This window comes from Callospermophilus lateralis, chromosome 5, assembly GCF_048772815.1.
Source record: "Callospermophilus lateralis isolate mCalLat2 chromosome 5, mCalLat2.hap1, whole genome shotgun sequence".
Taxonomy (NCBI): domain Eukaryota; kingdom Metazoa; phylum Chordata; class Mammalia; order Rodentia; family Sciuridae; genus Callospermophilus; species Callospermophilus lateralis.
Genome location: NC_135309.1, coordinates 64,763,890 through 64,783,263, shown reverse-complemented (window position 1 = coordinate 64,783,263; position 19,374 = coordinate 64,763,890). Strand labels below are relative to the sequence as shown.

The 19,374-nt window shown below is 38.9% G+C and overlaps 1 protein-coding gene across 1 annotated transcript in view; it reads left to right on the top strand.

Moving 5' to 3' along the window:
• Ablim3 (actin binding LIM protein family member 3) overlaps positions 1-19,374 on the top strand; it is a 109,839-nt gene that overhangs the window by 25,930 nt on the left and 64,535 nt on the right. Inside the window, exon 2 of the mRNA XM_076856742.2 lies at positions 10,297-10,434. Within this exon, the coding sequence (XP_076712857.1) occupies positions 10,297-10,434 (138 nt within the window). The remainder of the gene's footprint in view (positions 1-10,296; positions 10,435-19,374) is intronic.

The window sequence follows — 19,374 nt, the reverse complement described above, 5'->3', positions numbered from 1 at the left end:
TCCTGAAGTTCCTCTATTTCCAACATGGTTTCCAGGGCCCAGATGAAACCCAAATAGCATTTTTGAGATAAGTTATAGAGACACTGGAAATGTACTACCCAGCTGGGGTGCAGAGCTACCCCATTCTCCCTTGTAGGAATGCACCAGCAGCTCCAAAGCCCAGGCAGCTCATCAGGGAGCAGATCCCTCTCCTCTCCCACAGGATACACTGGGCTAGAGATCCTGCTGGGAACACCCCATAGAAGAGGGAAGAGAGGAGAGAAAGCTGAGTATCTCCCAGACCTGCTCATACCCATCTGAACCCCAGTTCTGACCTTTATTTGTTAGGTAACTTCAAATTAATTATTCTCTCTGTGCCTCAGATTCCCCATATAAAATGGAGGTTTCATGGTGTCTACGATCATGGAGTCGTGAGAATTAAATGAGCTGACCCCTATGGAGCACTTAGCACAGTGCCCACCACACAGCAATTGCTCCTTTACTGTTAGCCATTTTTTAACTACTTCTCCAGACTCCTCAGTGTCACTGACTGGGGGTTTGTAGAGGTAGTGATGGATAGTCAGAGTGACAAGAGGATTGGAGTTGATCGATAGGAACCCACTTCAAAGTAGAGAAAGATCAAGGTTGGCAGACACCTAGGGATTTTTCCCCTTCTCTGTCAAGCCTTCTTGTCCAGTCCTCAGCCATTCTTACACAGGTCTGTATATGATTTTTTTTCAGTTGTTGTTGGACACCATACCTTTATTTTGTTTATTTATTTGTATGTGGTGCTGAGGATGGAACTCAGTGCCTCACGTGTGCTTGGCAAGTGCTCTACCACTGAGCCAAAATCCCAGCTCATATTCTTAAAACTCATGACCGAAAGTAATCAGACGATATTTCTGAAATATGAACTGGCCTCTCCTTTGCCCACTCCTCTTGCTCCTTCCCTTTATTCAATGAGCAAGGCCTCAGGCCAGGATGGGCAGCAGAAAGCAGGGACCAAGAATAGCTTCCTGGCTTTTGGATTTCAAAAAGCCTGTGCCCTCAGAAGAACAGGAAGCCTTCTCTACAGGGCCAGATGTCCTGGAAAAAGCTGAGCAGGAAAGACAGAAAGGGCTCCCCTATCTCTGGCTACCAAGATCCTTTCCCTGGCCCAGGGGTAGGGAGGAGGATCTCAGGAAAATAAACGAGAACACAGATGCATTTGAGTCCTGAGAACGAGGCGCTGTGTGGGCCCTTTGGGTTGAGCCCATGGATAGCAACATAGTCAACAGAGAGGAAGGGATGGGTGGGCTGACTCAAACAGAGCTTCCACTTATCTTGAAATAGATATAGATATAATTCACCCAAGCTGAACTTTAAGAAATAGAGAGCTCCTCGTGTTCTGGACGGCACATGGACCTCCTTGCTGGTGAGGCCCTTGCTATGGGGCTGCTTGGTGTCACCCAGATCCTCTGGCTGTAGCTGTCCCAGGGCGGGGGCTGTCAGACACAAGTGTCTGTCCAGCCAAGAGCTTACTATTCTGACACATGTACTGGCAACACCCCTGGAAGAAGGCAGCTCCTTGGCTACAGGCCATGACCTTGGAACAAGCTGATGAGCCCAGCAGGAAGGCTGCAGAGGAAGACTTGCTATTCCTGCAGAGGTTTTACAATATTCTTTTGCGTGTCAGACTGTATTCCTGACCTGTTGGCATGGGAATCTATGCCCAGGCCAGGGTGACCTGTGAAGGGATCCTGGGCTTCCCTGAGGACTCTGCCCTACTGCAGCTGCTGACACCTGAAGAGCTTACCTCTCAAAGAGCAGCAGGCACACCTGTCGGGCCCGGCCTGTCTATGCCACACAGTCTGCTTAAGGCTGCCTGGGAGCAGCAATCACAGCATCTTCTCCTCCCACCAAGGATACTGATTGCTCTTCCCTGCTTCCTGCTCTGTACTCTCCTAACCTCCAATATTTTTTAAAAAAATTTTTAAGTAATTTTGAACCAGCTGAGTAATGGGTGATTACTGTTGGGGTAAAGTTAAAGACTCCTTTAGGTCTTCTTCCCCAACTCCAACTCCTAGAGGCAACCAGTGCTGACACTTCTGTGCTGCAGGCAGTCAAACTCAGTGATTAGAGCTCAGGTTTTAGAGTCAGACTGCCCAGGTTCAGGTTCTGTCTCTGCCAATCACTAACTGCGTGACCTTGGACAAGTGGCATTAGCTGTCTGGGCCCTGGTTGCTCATCCATCAAATAAGGAGAGCAGTGTCTCTGCTCTCATTACAAGAACTCAGGGAGGTGACATGTGTAGGTTGCTGAGTGTTCTTGCCGACACAGAGGAACCCCTCTAACTATGACCTATCAACCTTCCAGAGCTGCAGTTATCCATCCATCCCCCACTTCTTCCTGCACAACTTCAACTGCAGGCCCTCTCCTGTGCTTCTGCATCTTGGAACGTCAACCTCCAGTGCACTCACTCCAATACTAGGATTGGAGTTTTGACCTCCAAATGTTGGATAATTTGGCCTTTCTGAATTCTCTGCCAACCTTTCCCTGCCTGGCCCTGGGTTTGGTGACAGCCCAGTCCATCCTCCCAGTTTCCCGCCTTCATCATGTCATCCTGGGACACCCTTGTGCACCGAGGCCAGCCTAAGCTGCTGTGCAAGCTGGGTGAACTTCCCAGGCCCCTCCTGGCCTAAGACTCTGATTCTAGGTATTCTCTCAATGAACATAGATGTAATGACTTGTGAGATGACACATGCATAGCCTTCAGAGCTTCCCAAAAGCAGAAAATCATTCACTTACTCTAAGCACATGCAACAAACACCAAACACATTCCCCTGGAAACAGCAGATGTGCCCAAAATACACCAACCCAGGATAACATAGATCATAGCCTCTCATTCCCACAGCAGGAAACACCCAATTCACACATTTCTCTGCAGGATATATCAAGAGCATGTCAGCCACCCACCTCTGCAGCCCACAGAAACCCATAAACAGAGCTCCAGGAGAAATAAAAGGTTGCTTAAGGTGGCGAATGGTCTACAGCCAAAAGCTTTTATCTTGACAGTCAGCAGGAAGAGAAAACCAGGAAACAGATCTTTGCTGGACTTGTCCAAAGATGGATTGGAGAAATGTTCAAGCCAAGCTCAGACCAGCTGGTAGGGGTGATTGAGAAAGAATTCCTGCATTGCGTTTGAGGTGAGGATACATAGCTTCAGAGATCCTTTGCCATTAATGATTGCTCATTGTGCCCAATTTTATGCAAGTAATGCACCAAGCACTTTTATATGATACAAGTAATTTAATACTCAAAATGACTTGAGTTATTCCCACTCTAGAGATAGGGAAATTGAGGACCCAGAATATTGTAACTTGTTCCATCATATGACCAGCGAGCAACAGGGCTACCATTCAGCCTCAGCCCACCTGACTCTAGCATCCATATGATGTTGCCGTCCCACGTGCTTCTCACCCCTTCCATGCACGGATCCCATAACTCAGTGGTCTCAGTATAGAGATGGTGTGGTGCCACCAATCCTGATTCAACTCTGAATTCACACCCAATGCCCTGTCATGAACTACCAGACCTCCTATACAGACCACCTTAACATTTCAGGCAGTTGATTTCTACCTGAGAAATGCCTGCACCCACACTTGAGTCTCTTGAGTACTTAGGGAATCACTGTGAACACACTTGGGGTACTTTGGGCTTTAATGAAGATGTGTGAAGCCACAGTGTGACAGATGCTGCACCCTGGCCCCAAAGGTGTGCATTTCCCTGGCTGTGGGCTGCTGCCAGCTCCTTGCAGAATTGGTGGCTCCTGTGCTTGATGTTTCACCTTTCAACCAGAGCTCCTCTGTTGTTATTACACTTCCAGCCAATTATTCACAGTTGTGATGCTGTCTCCAAGTCAGTTTTGTCACTTTTTAAATTATGTGCCAGCATAGCATAGGTACTCCTTCCTTTTAAAGACTATTTTAAAGACACTCTATTAAAATGTGAGAACATTTTTATCTGCAAGGTCAAGTGACCCTCAATGGAGGAAAGAAGAAATGTACAGGCAGCCCCTGGGTAAAAAGGACATGCCTTAGGTTATAGTGCTTCCAAGAGGAATCGTGCATGATGTGCTTTTAAAAGAGACTAATAAATCTGATAGCTTAAGACACTGTCTGGTTTAAAAATGGGTCCAGTTAAAATGGAGAAGAGAGAATGCAGAGGGAGAAAAACAAACAGAGGCAGAACCACTTGTTAATTGGAGGAAACCTTATAAATCATTTTGGTCCCAAGGAGGAATTGAGTTAAATGATTTGCCCAAGACCAGAAAACTAAGTAAGAGCAGAGAGGAAGTTGAAACTCAGGTTAGTGCTAGTACTCTCTGTCGAGGAGAAACACACAGAGGTGAAGGCAGAGAGGGGAGGAAGGGCAGGCACAGGTAGCGGATCACAGCCCCCTTTGCGGGAGCTCAGACTCACCTGCCTTGCCAATGTGAAATGATCCAACATAAATAGTCTTCAGGTCATTTCTATAACATTTAGAGAAAACTTTACTTATAAATTTAACTGTGGAACTGAGACATATTTTCTTATAAAATTCTTGAAGATTCTGTATGCATATAAAAGAGGGTTTGCTCTTTCCGATCTTTAATCTTGAAGGCGTTGACCAGTGGATTGTCTGTCTTAAAAAATTCTACTGACAGCATCACCAACTGATTTTTCTTGCTTTTGTTCTTGGAAAAGTTAAGATTGTTTAATCATTCAGTGCCCGAAAAATTGTGATTTTTTTTTTAAATCAGTACTTATTACACTGCTCAGAATCTTTTGTTCCTACATCAAATTCAGGATGGGTGAATGTGTATGTAATTGATTCCAGTTGCAAATTATTTTTTAATTACAACTTTAGAATTCTTCAGGGATAAAAATGAATAATTTAAGTCAGAGGTGGTATTAGTGACTTAATTTGTACTTGCTATTTATATATGACTAGGATTCCACCAGGTTTAACTTCTTATCCTCTGCCTGGTGTTCTATTTTTTAAACTATGTGGCTGCGCTGTTCAGTATGGTAGCCACTAGTCACATGTAACTATTTAAATGTGAATTTAAGTAAAATTTAAATTAAATGAAAAATCCAGTTTCTCAGTCACACTAGTCACATTTCAAGTGCCCAATAGTCATATATAGCTAGTTGACTTTTGTGCTAGACACCATAGATACAGAAGATTTTCATCATTTCAGAAAGTTCAATTGGAGAGTACATCTTAAAGGCTGGTAATAGAATGTCTTTCCTGGGTCCCCTGTGCTGGCCAAGTAATTCTAAAAGAAGCCAGAGATTCCCTGCATGCATTTCAGGAACATCTCACATAATCTTTTTGACTCCATACAAAATACCAAAATATATATACAAAAATATGTATACCAAGATACCACAGACAGTCCCACAGGTGAACAGAGCTAATGTCCTGTGAGGCTGATGGCTATTCTTAAATGGTGCTCTCAAGCCTAGAATTTCTAATGTATGAAGTAGTTTGAAATTTTTTCATGTTGTTTTAGTCAGCTTTTTCACTGCTGTAACTAAAAGACTCGACCAGCACAACTGTAGAGGAGAAAAAGTTTATTTAAGGGTTCACAATTTCAGAGGTCTTCGTCTATAGAAGCCCAGCTCCATTCCTCTGGGAGAAGAGGCAGAAGAGTGTGGTGGAGGGAAGCAGCTCACATGATGATGAGAAAGGAGAGAGAGAGAGAAAGAGAGAGAGAGACTGAGACTCCATGCTCCGGATACAAAATATATACCCCAATGGTCCCAAAGGAACACCCCCCCAAAGCCCACCTCCTCCAGCCACATCCTACCTGCCTTCAGTTACCACTCAGTTAATTCCCATCAGGGTATTAATTCACTGATAGGATTAAGACTCTATAACCCAATCATTTCTTCTCTAAACCTTCTTGTGTTGTCTCACACATGAGCTTTTGGAGGACACTTCACATCTAAACCATAACACATATATAAATCAATTTTTTCAAAAAAAAAGACATTTTTACCATAATATGAAAGTTATAAATCATGTGACTGAACTTTTAATTTTAATACTTACTGGGATAAACATTGGTGGAAATAATAACCAGCAGAAAATCAATCAAATTTCAGCATTTAGGGGACATGCTCAGTGGAGTTTTGCCTAACAAGGTCTTGGACTCAATCCTTGGTACTACGCAACAACAAATACACACATATACACACATACCTCTGCATTTCAAGGAAGCCACAAATTGGTAGAAAGAAACACTTCCCCCAACATACCTACACAAACACAGAATAAGGTTGGATTAAGCTCCTGATCTAAGTAGCCAAGAATATTAAAATCTTATTGGAAACAAGGTGGCTTCCAGGACAGAAGCAGATGTGGCCGATCTCAGCCTGGCTTCCCTGACCCCCACACTTCCTATTGCTACTATCTGGAGAGAGGAAGGTCTTGCCACACATGTACGATCGAACCTTATTGTCCTTTTATAGCCACAGCTTGCATCAGCAATCTGGAAGAATTTGCACCAACGATGCATGGATGCATGAATTTCTGTGTATGAGTCTATTTATAAGCATCAGACACTCCTGGAGCCCTGGTCACACTCAGCATCACCAAAGCAACATCCTCATTCGAGGGAAGCAACAGAGCTAGTCCTTCTGCCCCAACAGGCCTAGTTTCCTAATCCATCCCCTCACTCTGACTTTATATCTTTTAGATAAGGGATTTCAAAGACTGAGTTCTGACTGAGGATCATTCTCACAAATTCACTTCCCCAGAAAATCAAACCAAATTAGAAAGATTTATTCAATCTTGGAAGTTGATTCCTGAACCATAAGGCAGGTGGAATTAGGAGACATAGATGAAAATGTGTGCAGTGACTCTGCAGGGACTTTGGGAGATGTTCAAGAGCCCTGTCACTGGTGGGGATGGTCGGACTATTTGTTCTTGTTTTATTTTCAGACTCACAGCTTTGCTTCCCTTGGCAATGGTAGATCACTGCACTGCTCATATAAACAGGATTTATATTTTTCTCATAAAGGGGGAAGAGAGAATGAAATATTTTCCTGGGGGTATTGAGCAGGAATCAGAAAAAAGAAGAAAAGAAGATTGGGCTAAATAGAATGGACATGCTAGGGTTGGGGGAGGACTGCTCTGAGCCGTGGGGAGGGTGTGATGGTTGTGATACTAGTGAACATCTGCAGGATATATAATGCACTTCTTCACGTTAACCCACTTGAAGAGTTAATTAAGGCTGGGGTTTAGCTCAGTGGTAGAATGCTTGCCTAGCACGCATAAGGCCCTGGGTTCCATCCTAACACCACAATAAATAAATACATAAATAAAATCCAGAGAATCAATGATTTAGTTAACTACTTGATTTTTTTATTTTATTTTATTATCTTGAATTTAAGAAAGAAAGGAAAAAGAGCTGCAGAGGAAGGAGAAAGATTGTGAAATGGATTTTTTTCCCACCCTACTTAGCAAAATTGTCAGAAGCCAGTTTCAGGGGTCAGCAACCAGGTCTCTTATATCTCCTTATACATAGGAGATAACCAGAGGTCCTATTTCTTTGTTTCTAATTAGCCAAGAATATATAATCTTATTGGAAATGAGGTGGCTTCCAGGACAGAAGCAGATGTGGCCAATCTCAGCCTAGCTTCATATTGCTACTATCTGGAGAGAGAGAGGTCTTGCCACATGTGGATGAAAGAGGGAAATGGATGAAATCAGTTATGGAGACCATAGACCTCTTTGAAAATATGAATATAACTATAGAAGAACACACATAACATCAAGTTTATTTAGAAAGAAGAATCAGATCCCAGATGGATGAGATGGGATAGTTTAGGTTGTGCTGCAGTAACAAAAAGTTTTGGAGGCTATGAAAACAAAGACTTGTTATTTCTTATGATAGATGTTTATCCTGGGTTGGTGTGGAGTTCTATTCCATGACTCCTCTATCAGGGATCCAAGCTGATGCCTACTGGACATCAATTGAGACATCTGTCTCTTGTTGGTGGGTTAGGGAAAGGGTAATATGGCACATCATATCTGGCTCCAAAGGTTTCCAACCAAAAGGGACACACACAATTTCCATTCACATTTCATTATTCAGCAAGTTTCCACGTGCAATTCTTCATGTGTCAGGAGGAAAACATTTAAATTTTAGTTAACAAAATGACTACTACACTGTCAAGAAAGGGGTTCTAATTAATCCAAAATTAATTAATTATTTTGAGTGTGAATTGAGGAATCTTCTTCCCAGGCCACTAGGAGATGCCTATAGGAGAGATTTGGTTCCTCACTGGCAAACTTATCTCTACAACTTATTCATAGTGAAGTTGGACCAGACAGCTTATAATATCTCTTCCAACTCTGGGATTCTGTGATCTAGGCAGGTAACTCTAATTCTTCAAGGCCAGATAAACAGATTTAAGATGGGCAAGCTGAACATCTATTTCAGGGAAAGGAGATATCTAAGCGTAACTACGAGCAGGTTAACAAGAGACTTAGTATTTCAGTGGAACTTCTCAGCATCATCAAATGCTATCCACAGCAGTCCAGTTCCCAGTGGCTTCAGTCCTGTTCACAATTACTACCAACCCTTTTTTCTCAGTTGCACACATTGAACATTTTCTTAAAATTGTGGAAAGTACTGTTCAAAGGCAGCTTTAAAATGAACCCCTTCAACAGCCCCTTTCCAGCCAGGATGCCTCCCTTCAGGCCTTCTGTATAGAAACTCTGTGCTACCATTGACCAACCACCTTCATTTTATACATGTGAAAACTGAGGCCCAGAGAGGGACTGTAACTTGATTAACTCAAAGGCCAGATGGAGCCAGGGCCTCAAGAGTGATTTTCAGGACCCAAATTCCCCTTGACAAGTTTGGAACATAATTTTGATCCAGAGGTCACCCAAGAAATTGAGTTTCTGGATGATTGACTTTGAAATACAACTATCCATAACTTAATCATGGGGATAGGTTCTGAGAAATACATTTTAGATGATTTTGTGATTGCACAAACATCATAGCATGTACCTTCACAAATCAAGAAGATGTAGAGCAATCACTTGGCCTGGCCTCTTGATACAATCAAGAAATATGATAAACACAAGATGTATTATACTGTTACTAGCATACTGTTTTATAATAAAGTTTTTTCTTTTTAAGTAGAAGGATCTCACTCTAAAATAATAATAATAAGGATAGAATAATATGACACAACTATTCCACTCCTTGGTATTGATCATAGAGAATTAAAGTCATGATGCCATAGTGATATATGCACATCCATGCTTACAGCAACACGATTCACAATAGCCAAGTTACGGAACTAACATCTGTGTCCATCAACAAATGAATGAATCAAGAAAATGTGGTATAAATATACAATGGAGTTTTATTCAGCCGTAAAAAAGAACAAAATTATTTTCAGGAAAATGGATGGAACTTGAAAGCATTGTCTTAAGTGAAATAAGCCAGACTCAGAAAGTCAAGGGTCATATATTTTCTCTTATATGTGGAAGCTAAAGGGGAAAAAATGAGGTGTCTCATGATAATAGAAGGGAAACTAGTAGAATAGAAATGGAATTAGGGAAAGATAAGAGGGGAGAGAAAGAGGAATTACTAGGGTATGAAATTAACCAAATTGTGTTATATGCATGTACAAATATGTAACAATGAAACCTCTTATTATGTACAACTATAATGCAGCAATAAAAAGTATAGTGATAGCAAATACATAAACCAGTAACACATTCATATGTTATCATTGTCAAGTAATAGGTACTGTACGTAATTCTATTGGGCTGTACTTTTGTAGGACTAGCAATGCAGCAGGTTTGTTACACCAACATCACCACAAATACATGACTAACGTATTGCACTAGGATATTACGACAGCTACAACACCATCAGGCAGTAGGAAATTTTCAGTTCCATTCTGATGTCCTGAAACCAGCATCATCTATCTGACATTGACTGGAACATTGTTATGCAGCACATGACTCTACTCTAGTTCCTCTTTTATTTGTTTATTTTCTATTCCAGAATTTGGCTTCCTTTACTGCAAGGAAAAGTTATGCTCACTCCTAAGTCTTTGCCTGCTTACGGAGGTTTACAGACACATCCTAGTTCAACTCAGTCCTGCTGAGCTTGGCACACTCACCAGGGTGATGGATTTGGGGTGGAGGACAGCTAGTCGTGTCTACCCTTTCTGCTTTTTCTTCCAGTTAAATTATGATAATGTCTTATGGAAGTTTCGTGTTTCTCTTTTTGAAGAATTAACCTCTCGTTTCTTCCCACAGTTCCTTATCAGCAGAATCCTTACAATCCCCGGGGCGGCTCCAATGTCATCCAGTGCTACCGATGCGGAGACACCTGCAAAGGAGAAGTTGTTCGGGTCCACAACAACCACTTCCACATCCGATGCTTCACCTGTCAAGGTAGGAGGCCCCATTTCCCAGCTCCCTGCTCAGACTCCTGGTCATGCTCTCTGCCAGAACATGCCCCAGGGACAGGAAGAACAAATGCAGGCAGTTGGGAATCTATAAAGGCCTGAAGAGACTTTCTCTCAGCCTGTTCTCATGAGAATCCTCCCTCAGACAGTGTGGAGTGAAGCAGGTAAGAGTGAGGGCAGTGCTGGGTGGAGAGCCAGGCAACCTGGTGACCTTGGAGGGGTGGTGTCCACCCAGGAGAAAGGCCATCCTGCAAGCTTAACTTACACACCTGAAAAGGTGCCTGGCTTGTGCCTGCCCGTAAGTCAGCAAATGATAGTGGAAGCTATCTTGGCTACAATCAGTCTGGATCTAATGGGCTCCTGTTATGTGACAACATGACCGTCCTTAAAGAGTCAGTTTAACAAGGGAGAAGATTCGTCTTGACTTTAGTCAGGTTTGTAATTTGGAAGCAGGAGGATGCTGAGTTAGCTCTAATTGGCACAGCTGATCCATGGCTAATTATAGAACCTTAGACTCAGCCTCCTTAAGAGTTCCTAAAGAAGGGTAATAGAAGCAGAAAAGGGAAAGGGGCTCAGCTGAAAGAGGAAGAGGAGTCCTCTGACCCAAGGGGCAATATGCCCTTCCGCAGTGTCCCTGACAAACGTCTCTCCTGCCCGCATTTCCTGTTCTCCATATCCAGGCCTCCCTGCACACAGACCAGCCATTCTTATCGTGGATTATTTGGGGTTTAGAAAATGTTTGGTTTTAATTCTTGCGTCACAGGAGTCTTATTAAGGAAGTTGGGGCCCAATCCCACATGATGGAGATTAGGGCCTACTTTTTTTTCTATGAAATGCAGGGTCTCTGGTTATATTCCTAAATCCTTAATCCATTTTGAGTTGAGTTTTGTGCATGGTGAGAAATAGGAGTTTAATTTCATTTTGTGGTACATGGATTTCCAGTTTTCTCAGCACCATTTGTTGAAGAGGCTATCTTTCTCCAATGCATGTGTTTAGAACCTTTGTCTAATATAAGATCATTGTAATTTTGTGAGTTAGTCTCTTATAGCAGCACAATTCACAATAGCTAAACTGTGGAACCATCCTAGATGCCCTTCAATAGATGAATGAATAAAAAAAAATGTGGCATATATACACAATGGAATATTACTCAGCAATAAAAGAGAATAAAATGACATTTGCAGGTAAATAGATGGAATTAGAGAAGATAATGCTAAGTGAAGTTAGCCAATCCCAAAAAAACAAATGCTGAATGTTTTCTTTGATATAAGGAGGTTGATTCATATTAGGATAGGGGGAGGGAACATGGGAGGAATTGACAAACTCTAGACAGGGCAGAGGGGTTGGAAGGGAAGGGAAGGGGCATGGGATTATAAATGATGGTGAAATGTGAGATGATCATTATTATCCAAAGTACATGTATGAAGTCACAAATTGGTGTGAATATACTTTGTATACAACCAGAGACATGAAAAATTGTGCTCTATATGTGTAATAAGAATTACAATGCATTCCGCTGTCACATACAATTAATTAATTGATTTTTTTTAAAAAAAGAAAAGAAAATGTTTGGCTGAAACCTGTAACTCATACCTGCTGATCCTAGGTTTGTCCTCTTAAAATTTGAAGAACACTTTGTGTTTCATTTTCCCAGTGACTGCCCTTTCAGATATTTGCAGCCAGCTCTTCCTGTGTTGAACTATATATATTGCAGGTCCTCAAATCAGGCCTCATCTGAAATGGTCACATGAGACTACATTTCTGTTAATGTGACTGATGTGAATTGACTTCCTGAGGAGCCACTTCACACAATTGACTTATGTTGAATTTATCATGAAAGCCCCCAGTATCTTTTCATATCAGTAACTGCTTCATATTAGTAGTAAAAGAAATACTTACAATTTTAAAAATTCTAAATGAGGAGGCTATTTAAGGTAACCCTTAAGGTTATTAAGGTTACTGTTGGAAATCAAAATCTCATATATCTGAGATTGACTTCCCCCGTCATGGAGAAAAATCCTGGACTTCTTTAGTCATGATCTAATTGGCCTCTGCACTGAGAAAATAAATTACACATTTATATTCCCTAATTTATTTATAGAAGCTTAAATGGGATATATTTCAATTGGTGTGATTTAAATTTTATGCCAATAATTGGTAAACTCCTTTAGTCCAAATTGAACTTTAGTAGTATCTTAGCAAAGGATTACTTTTACATCCTCAGAAGTTAAGGCAGGACAAAGTAAAATTGTTACAAGGAGGTATGGAATGTGACTCTGCAATGATAATCTAAGAGAGTGCTATTACTTACCTGTTACTGAAGCACAGTGGACTTGTGCTTCCATGTGGCTTCTCATCCTTGAGGAGGCTGGCTTGGACTCATTCTTACAGTGGTCTCAGAGCTCTAAAGTGCAACAAGAGAGTGGGCTTAGTGGGTCAGACCTTTCAAGCCTTAGCCTATGTCACACTGTTAATGTCCTGCCTTTGGCCAAACAAGTCAAATGGCCAACCCAGATTCAAGATCATAGAGAAAGAGACTTTGCCTTTTGTGGGAGGATCTGCAGCATCAGATTTCAAGAATGTGAATGCAGAGAAGGGAATAATTTGGTCATTGTGAGAATCTACCACAAGGAAGTTGTAGAATTTCTTTCCATGGAGATTTTATGGGTGGAGGATGAACATCAGTTTTTCTGAATATTTTCCATGTCAGCTTGTTTAGAGGAAAAACAAATGACAGAAGCTTAATTTCCAACAGTAACCAGTAAGAGATGGGTTACCTTAAACAGCCTCCTCATTTAGAAATTCTAAAATTATATGTATTTCTTTTACTACTCTTTTAACATGTGATACTGTGCAGGCATGAAAGAAAGGAATCTGCAGAGGCTAAAAAGAAAAGAAAAGAAAAAGAGGAGGAATCCTGGTGTGACTACCAGTTCAAGGTTTCATGCTGATGGGTTTTGTTGAACCCTGGAGACCTTGAGCTTTGACCTTCATGTCTAAATGGATCATGGAGATAAAGAGAATCCTAGAGCCTGGACAAATGGGAATATAATAGGAGACCTCAGTGTAAATCTGAGATTTCCCCCACAGAAATCTTACTCTTAGTGTATGCTGCGTGAGAAATAAATTGGCTCTGGAGAAGAAGACAGAAAAGAAACTTGCCTGACCCAATTTTGGCACAGGATAGAGGGGGCTAAAACTTTTACAAAACTCTCTCTCCACTACATGATTCATGGATGATATTCATGCTGTGCATTTGGTGGAAATTTTTTTTTAAATAAAGTGGAGAATTTAAAAGAAAGTCACATGGCTGGCAAATGGCAGAAGCAAATAATAATCCTTTTGGAAAAGACTCAACTAAAATGTTCCCCTAGATAATGTTATTAGGAAAATGAGTAACTCAGTTAAAAACATACAAATCATAATGGAGAGTGAACCAGGAGAAACAATGAGAGAACCAGAACCTTGGAGACTTGGTTTATTGAAATTTTCTACCATTATTTTAGAACTATATGATAAAATCTTTCAGGAAAATATAAAAGAAACACACCTACACACATCAGAGAGAAACCTCAGATCATCCAAAACAAAGAGATAATCTTAAAGGTAGCCAGAGATAAAAGACAGATCATCTGCATATGAATGGTAAATAAGCTGACAGCTAACTTTTAATAGCAACAAAGAAACAAAAAATGGTGCAATAATATCTTTAATATTCTGAAAAAAACTGTCAAAGTAGGATTATGTATTCAGCAAAACTATCTTTCTAGAACAAAGGCAAAGACACAGATAAATATTATTCTTAATGGTGAAAGACTGAATGTGTTTCCCTTTAAGATCAAGAACAGGACAAGGATGTCTGATCTCACCACCCTAGTTAACAGTACACTGAAGTTTCATGCTAGGTTAATTAGATAAGAAAATGAAGTAAAAAACATCCAAATAAAAAATAAAAGCATGACATGACAAATCCTAAGGAATACACTAAGGAACTATTAGAACTAATAGACAAATTCATCAAGATTTCCAGACACAAGATCAACATACCAACATCAATTGTTATTTCTATGCACTGGCAATGAACATTCTGAAAATAAAATTGAAAAAACAATTTGATTTACAATACCATGCTATTTTAAGGTATAAATGATGCAAGATATTCAAATTCCTGAAAATAAAATTCTGAATTAATATGACTGCTAAAAATAATTAAGTAATTAATTAATTTAAAAAATAAACATGGAAAGATTTTTTAAAAAATAAAAACACAGAAACAAATTTAACAAAATAGGTGCAAAACTTACACTATAACAACTATAAAAAACAAAGAAATCCTAAACAAGTGGAAAGTCATCCCATGTTCATGAATCAGAAGATTTAATATTGTTAAGATAGCTATTCTCTTCAAGGGGATCTATAGACTTAATGCTGTCACAGCTCATAACAAAATACTATAGACAACAGCATGGCTTAAACAACAGAAATTCATTTTCTTTCTCCACCCCAGCCCATCTTCTCACATTTCTATAAACTGGGAAGTCCAAGATTAGGGTGACATTATGGTTGGGTTCTGGTGAATACTCTTCCTGACTTGCAGATGGCCACCATCTTGCTGTCTTTGCCTGGCAAAGAGAGAAGAAGACAGATAGACAGCTCTGTGATTGTAAGGGTACAAACCCTCATCTGAACCCAATTATCACAAAGTCTACATCTCCAAACATAATCACATTGGAGGTTAGGACTTCAGCATTTGAGTCTTGGGATTGGCATAATTCAGTCCATAGCAAATGTAATTTCTATCAAAAGACTTCTTTGCAGAAATTGACAGAAGGTTCTTAAAAAATCATATGCAATTTCAAAGAACATAGAATAACCAAGCAAAACAAAATTTGAGAACCCATACTTCTCACTTTCAAAACTTGCTATAAGATTCCAGTAAACCATACAATGTGGTAGTAGCACAAGGATAGACATAAATCAATTGAATTGAACCAAGAGTTCAGATATAAACCTTTACATTTATAATTAGTTAATTTTCAGCAAAGTTGCCAAGATAATTCACAGGGAAAGACTAGTTTTTTTCAAAAAAAAAATGGTACAGAAAAGGGAAATCAGGTTTTTTTTCACACATACATAAAAATGAACTCAAAACAGATCAAAAACTTAAACATAGGAGCTAAAACTGTAAAACTCTTAGAAGGAATATGAGAATAAATCTTTGTCCCTTGATTTGAGCAATGTCTTCTTAGATACAACATGAATAAAAGAAAAATGGGTAAATTAAACATCATCAAAATTTAAAGCTTTTTGTGCTTCAAAAAAAAAAAAACATTAAAAATGTGAAAAGATAACCCACAAAATGGGAGAAACTGTTTACAAATTATTTGTCTGATAAAGAACTGCTGTCTAAGCTATATAAAGAACTTTTACCCTTAACAATAAAAAGACAAATAACTCAGTTTTCAAATGGGCAAAGGATTGGCAAATACATTTCTCCAAAGAAGTTATACAAATATCTAATAAGCCCATGAAAATAATATTCAATATCATTAGCTATCAAACAAATGAAAACATCCATTAGGATAGTTGTAATCAAAAAGGTAATACACGGTGTAGCTTTGGATGTGGACACATTGGAACCCTCATAGGCTGTGGTGAGAATGTAAAGCAGTGCAGCCACTTTGAAAAACAGTCTGGCAATTCCTCAAAAGGTTAAACACAACAATTCCAAATTTTACTCCTAGATATATACTCAAAGAAAGGAAAACCATGTTCACACAGAATCTTACATATGAACATTCACAGCAGTATTACTCATAATGACCAAAAGGGGAAAATAGCCCAATATCTCTCAACCAATGAAGATATAAGTATATTGTATCCACACAGTCAGATAGTATTCAGCAATGAAAAGGAATGAAATACAAATATATCTTCCAATGTGGATGAACCTTGAAAACATGTTTAAAGAATCATCACAAAAGACTACATGATGTATGATTCCATATTTTAAAAGGGTTCAGAATTTTTAAAATTTTCAGAATAGGCAACTATGTAGAGACAGAAAGCAGATGTGGTTACCCGGGGCTGGGGATGTGGAAGAAGATGAAGAGTGATTTCTAATAGGTTTTTGGTTTGGAGGTGATAAAAATACTAAATGTATTACAATTATATTAGCTAAGGTTGATTTGTATGCTTTAGATTCTTGAGTTATATGACATATAATTGTATCTCATAAAAACTGTTAAAAGAACAAAGGCAAAGTAAAAACATTTCCAGACAGCAAAAACTGAATGTTTTTCAGTATATCTTCACTAAATAAAATTTCAAAATATGTCCTCTAAGCAGAAGGAAAATGACCCCATGACAAAAGAGCTAAGATGTAAGATGGAATAGTTAGCAAAAGCTTAATTAAAATTGGAAACTTGGAAGAGAGAGATAATGAAAATACTATGAATCAGAAACTTGCATCATGAGGGCCTGAGCCTGTAACTCAGAGGTGGAATATTTGTCTCACATGTTCAAGGCCCAAGATTCAATCCCCAGCTCTGAAAGAAGGAGAGAAGGGAAGGGAGGAAGGAAGGAAGGAAGGAAGGAAGGAAGGAAGGAAGGAAGGAAGGAAGGGAGGGAGGGAGGGAGGGAAGGAGGGAAAGGGGAGAAAGAGGGAAACTTTGCATTATGAAATGTAGTTTAAAGTGGTACTCCAAGAAAAATATATAGCCTCAAAAAAATCACAATAAAGCTGGTCATATTGGTGCACATCAGTAATCCCAGTAGCTCAGGAGCCTGAGGCAGGAGAATCACAAGTTCAAAGCCAGCCTCAGCAACTTAGTGAGACCCTGTCTCAAAATAAAAATAAAAATAAAAAAGGGCTGGGGATACTGCTCAGAGGTTAAGCACCCCTAGGTTCAATCCTGGTACAAAAAAAAATCACAATAGAATAGAAGTTTAAAAATCAATGAACTTAATATTGAACTCTAAAGGGTTGAAAAGCAGACTGAATCCAAGGAAAATAGATGGAAGGAAATAATAAACATTAATCAGAGAAAAGACACAATGAACAAGATTAAGAATGCCAAAAGTTGGTTCTTTAAAGAAACAATTAAAATAGACAAAATTCTGGCAAAACTATTCAAGTAACAAGAAAATGTACAATTGAGCAATCTTAAAAAGAAAATAGGGACCTAACTGTAGTTGCTATTAAAATTAAAGTCATAATAGGAAATATTATGAATAATTTTAGAATAATAAATTATAAAACTTAGATAACAATCAATTATTCATAGGGCATAACTTACCAAAACTTACCCAAAAGGAAATTTTAAAACCTAAGTAGTCCTAAAACCATCCAAGATATTGAACTACTGAATTAGGAGTTAAAACTCTTCTATGCTGGGCATGATAGCACATGCCTGAAATCCCATAGATTTGGGAGGCCAAGGCAGGAGGACTGCAAATCCAAGACCAGCCTCAGCGACTTAGCAAGTTCCTAAGCAACTTAGCAAATTCTGTCCCAAAATTACAAAATAAAAAATAGAAAGGACTAAGGATGTAGCTTAGTGGTTTAGCACCTCTAGGTTCAATCCCAGTACCAAAACAAACAAACAAAGAAAACCTCTTCACCAAAAAAAAAAAAAAAAAAAAAAAAAAAAAAAAAAAAAAAACATCATTTCAATCAAGTTCTTAAACATTCAAAATCAGATCATTTAAATCTTTCAGAAACTCTTTCAGAGGATGGAAAGAAACTACTCCCCAACTCATTTTTTTGAGCCAGCATAATAACAAGCAACAAAAGGTAATTATAGATAATATAATTCACAAACATGAGTTTTAAAACCCAAACAAAATGTTAAAAATTCAAGTCCAGAAAATTGTGAAAAATATAAAATAATTGATAAAGCATGGTTTATTTCAGAAATGCAAAATTGGCTACTATATTAGAAAATTGTCTAAGACATTTATAAAGATATCAAGAGGTAAAATCATCTGAATATCTTAATAGAGGTAGGAAAGTATCAGGTAAATTTAAAAATCAGTACCTATTTATGTGAGTTTCTAAAAGCAGGAGGAATCAAATAAGTCTGTCATAGCTGGCATATGCTTGTAATCCCAGCAGTTTGGAAGGCTAAGACTGAGACAAGTGTGAACCCAGCCTCAGCAACTTAGGAAGACACTGTCCCAAAAGTTTAAAAAGGCTGGGAATGTAGTATCTCAGCAGCAAAGCGCCCATGGGTTCAGTTCCCTGTACAAAAAAAAAAAAAAAATTAAATGGAATGTATTTCATGGTAAAAACCCCATAGGATTCAATCCCCAGTACCAGGAAAAGCTGTCATAGCTGATGAATGATGCTAAATAAAGTAATAAATAAATGGGAGTTTATAATCCACTTGAATCGAATGTATGAAATATGATGTCAAGAGCTTTGTAATGTTTTGAACAACAAATAATAATAAAAAGTAATAAATAAATCAAACATATTTAATGGTAAAATGTTAAAAATATTCTTTTATTATCAGGACAATGCTCACTGTCACATTTTGGTTCAACATTGGTCTGAAGGTCCTAGCAATGCCATAAGATATAGAAATAAAACTTACATTGTCTGAAAGGAAAAAACAAACTTGTGATAAATTTTAGATGATGTAATTGTGTAGAAAACATAATAATCTACAAATGACTTAGGAAAATTACTTTATAATAATGAGGAAAAACCCATTGGTAACCTTTAGATAATGCTAGTGAAATAATTATTCTGAAAGAAATAATCTGTGAGGTAAACAGAGAGCCTACATCCTAGGAGCAAATCTTTACCCCTCACACATCAGATAGAGCACTAATCTCTAGGGTATATAAAGAACTCAAAAAGCTAAGCACCGAAAAAACAAATGACCCAGTCAACAAATGGGCCCAAGGACCTGAACAGACA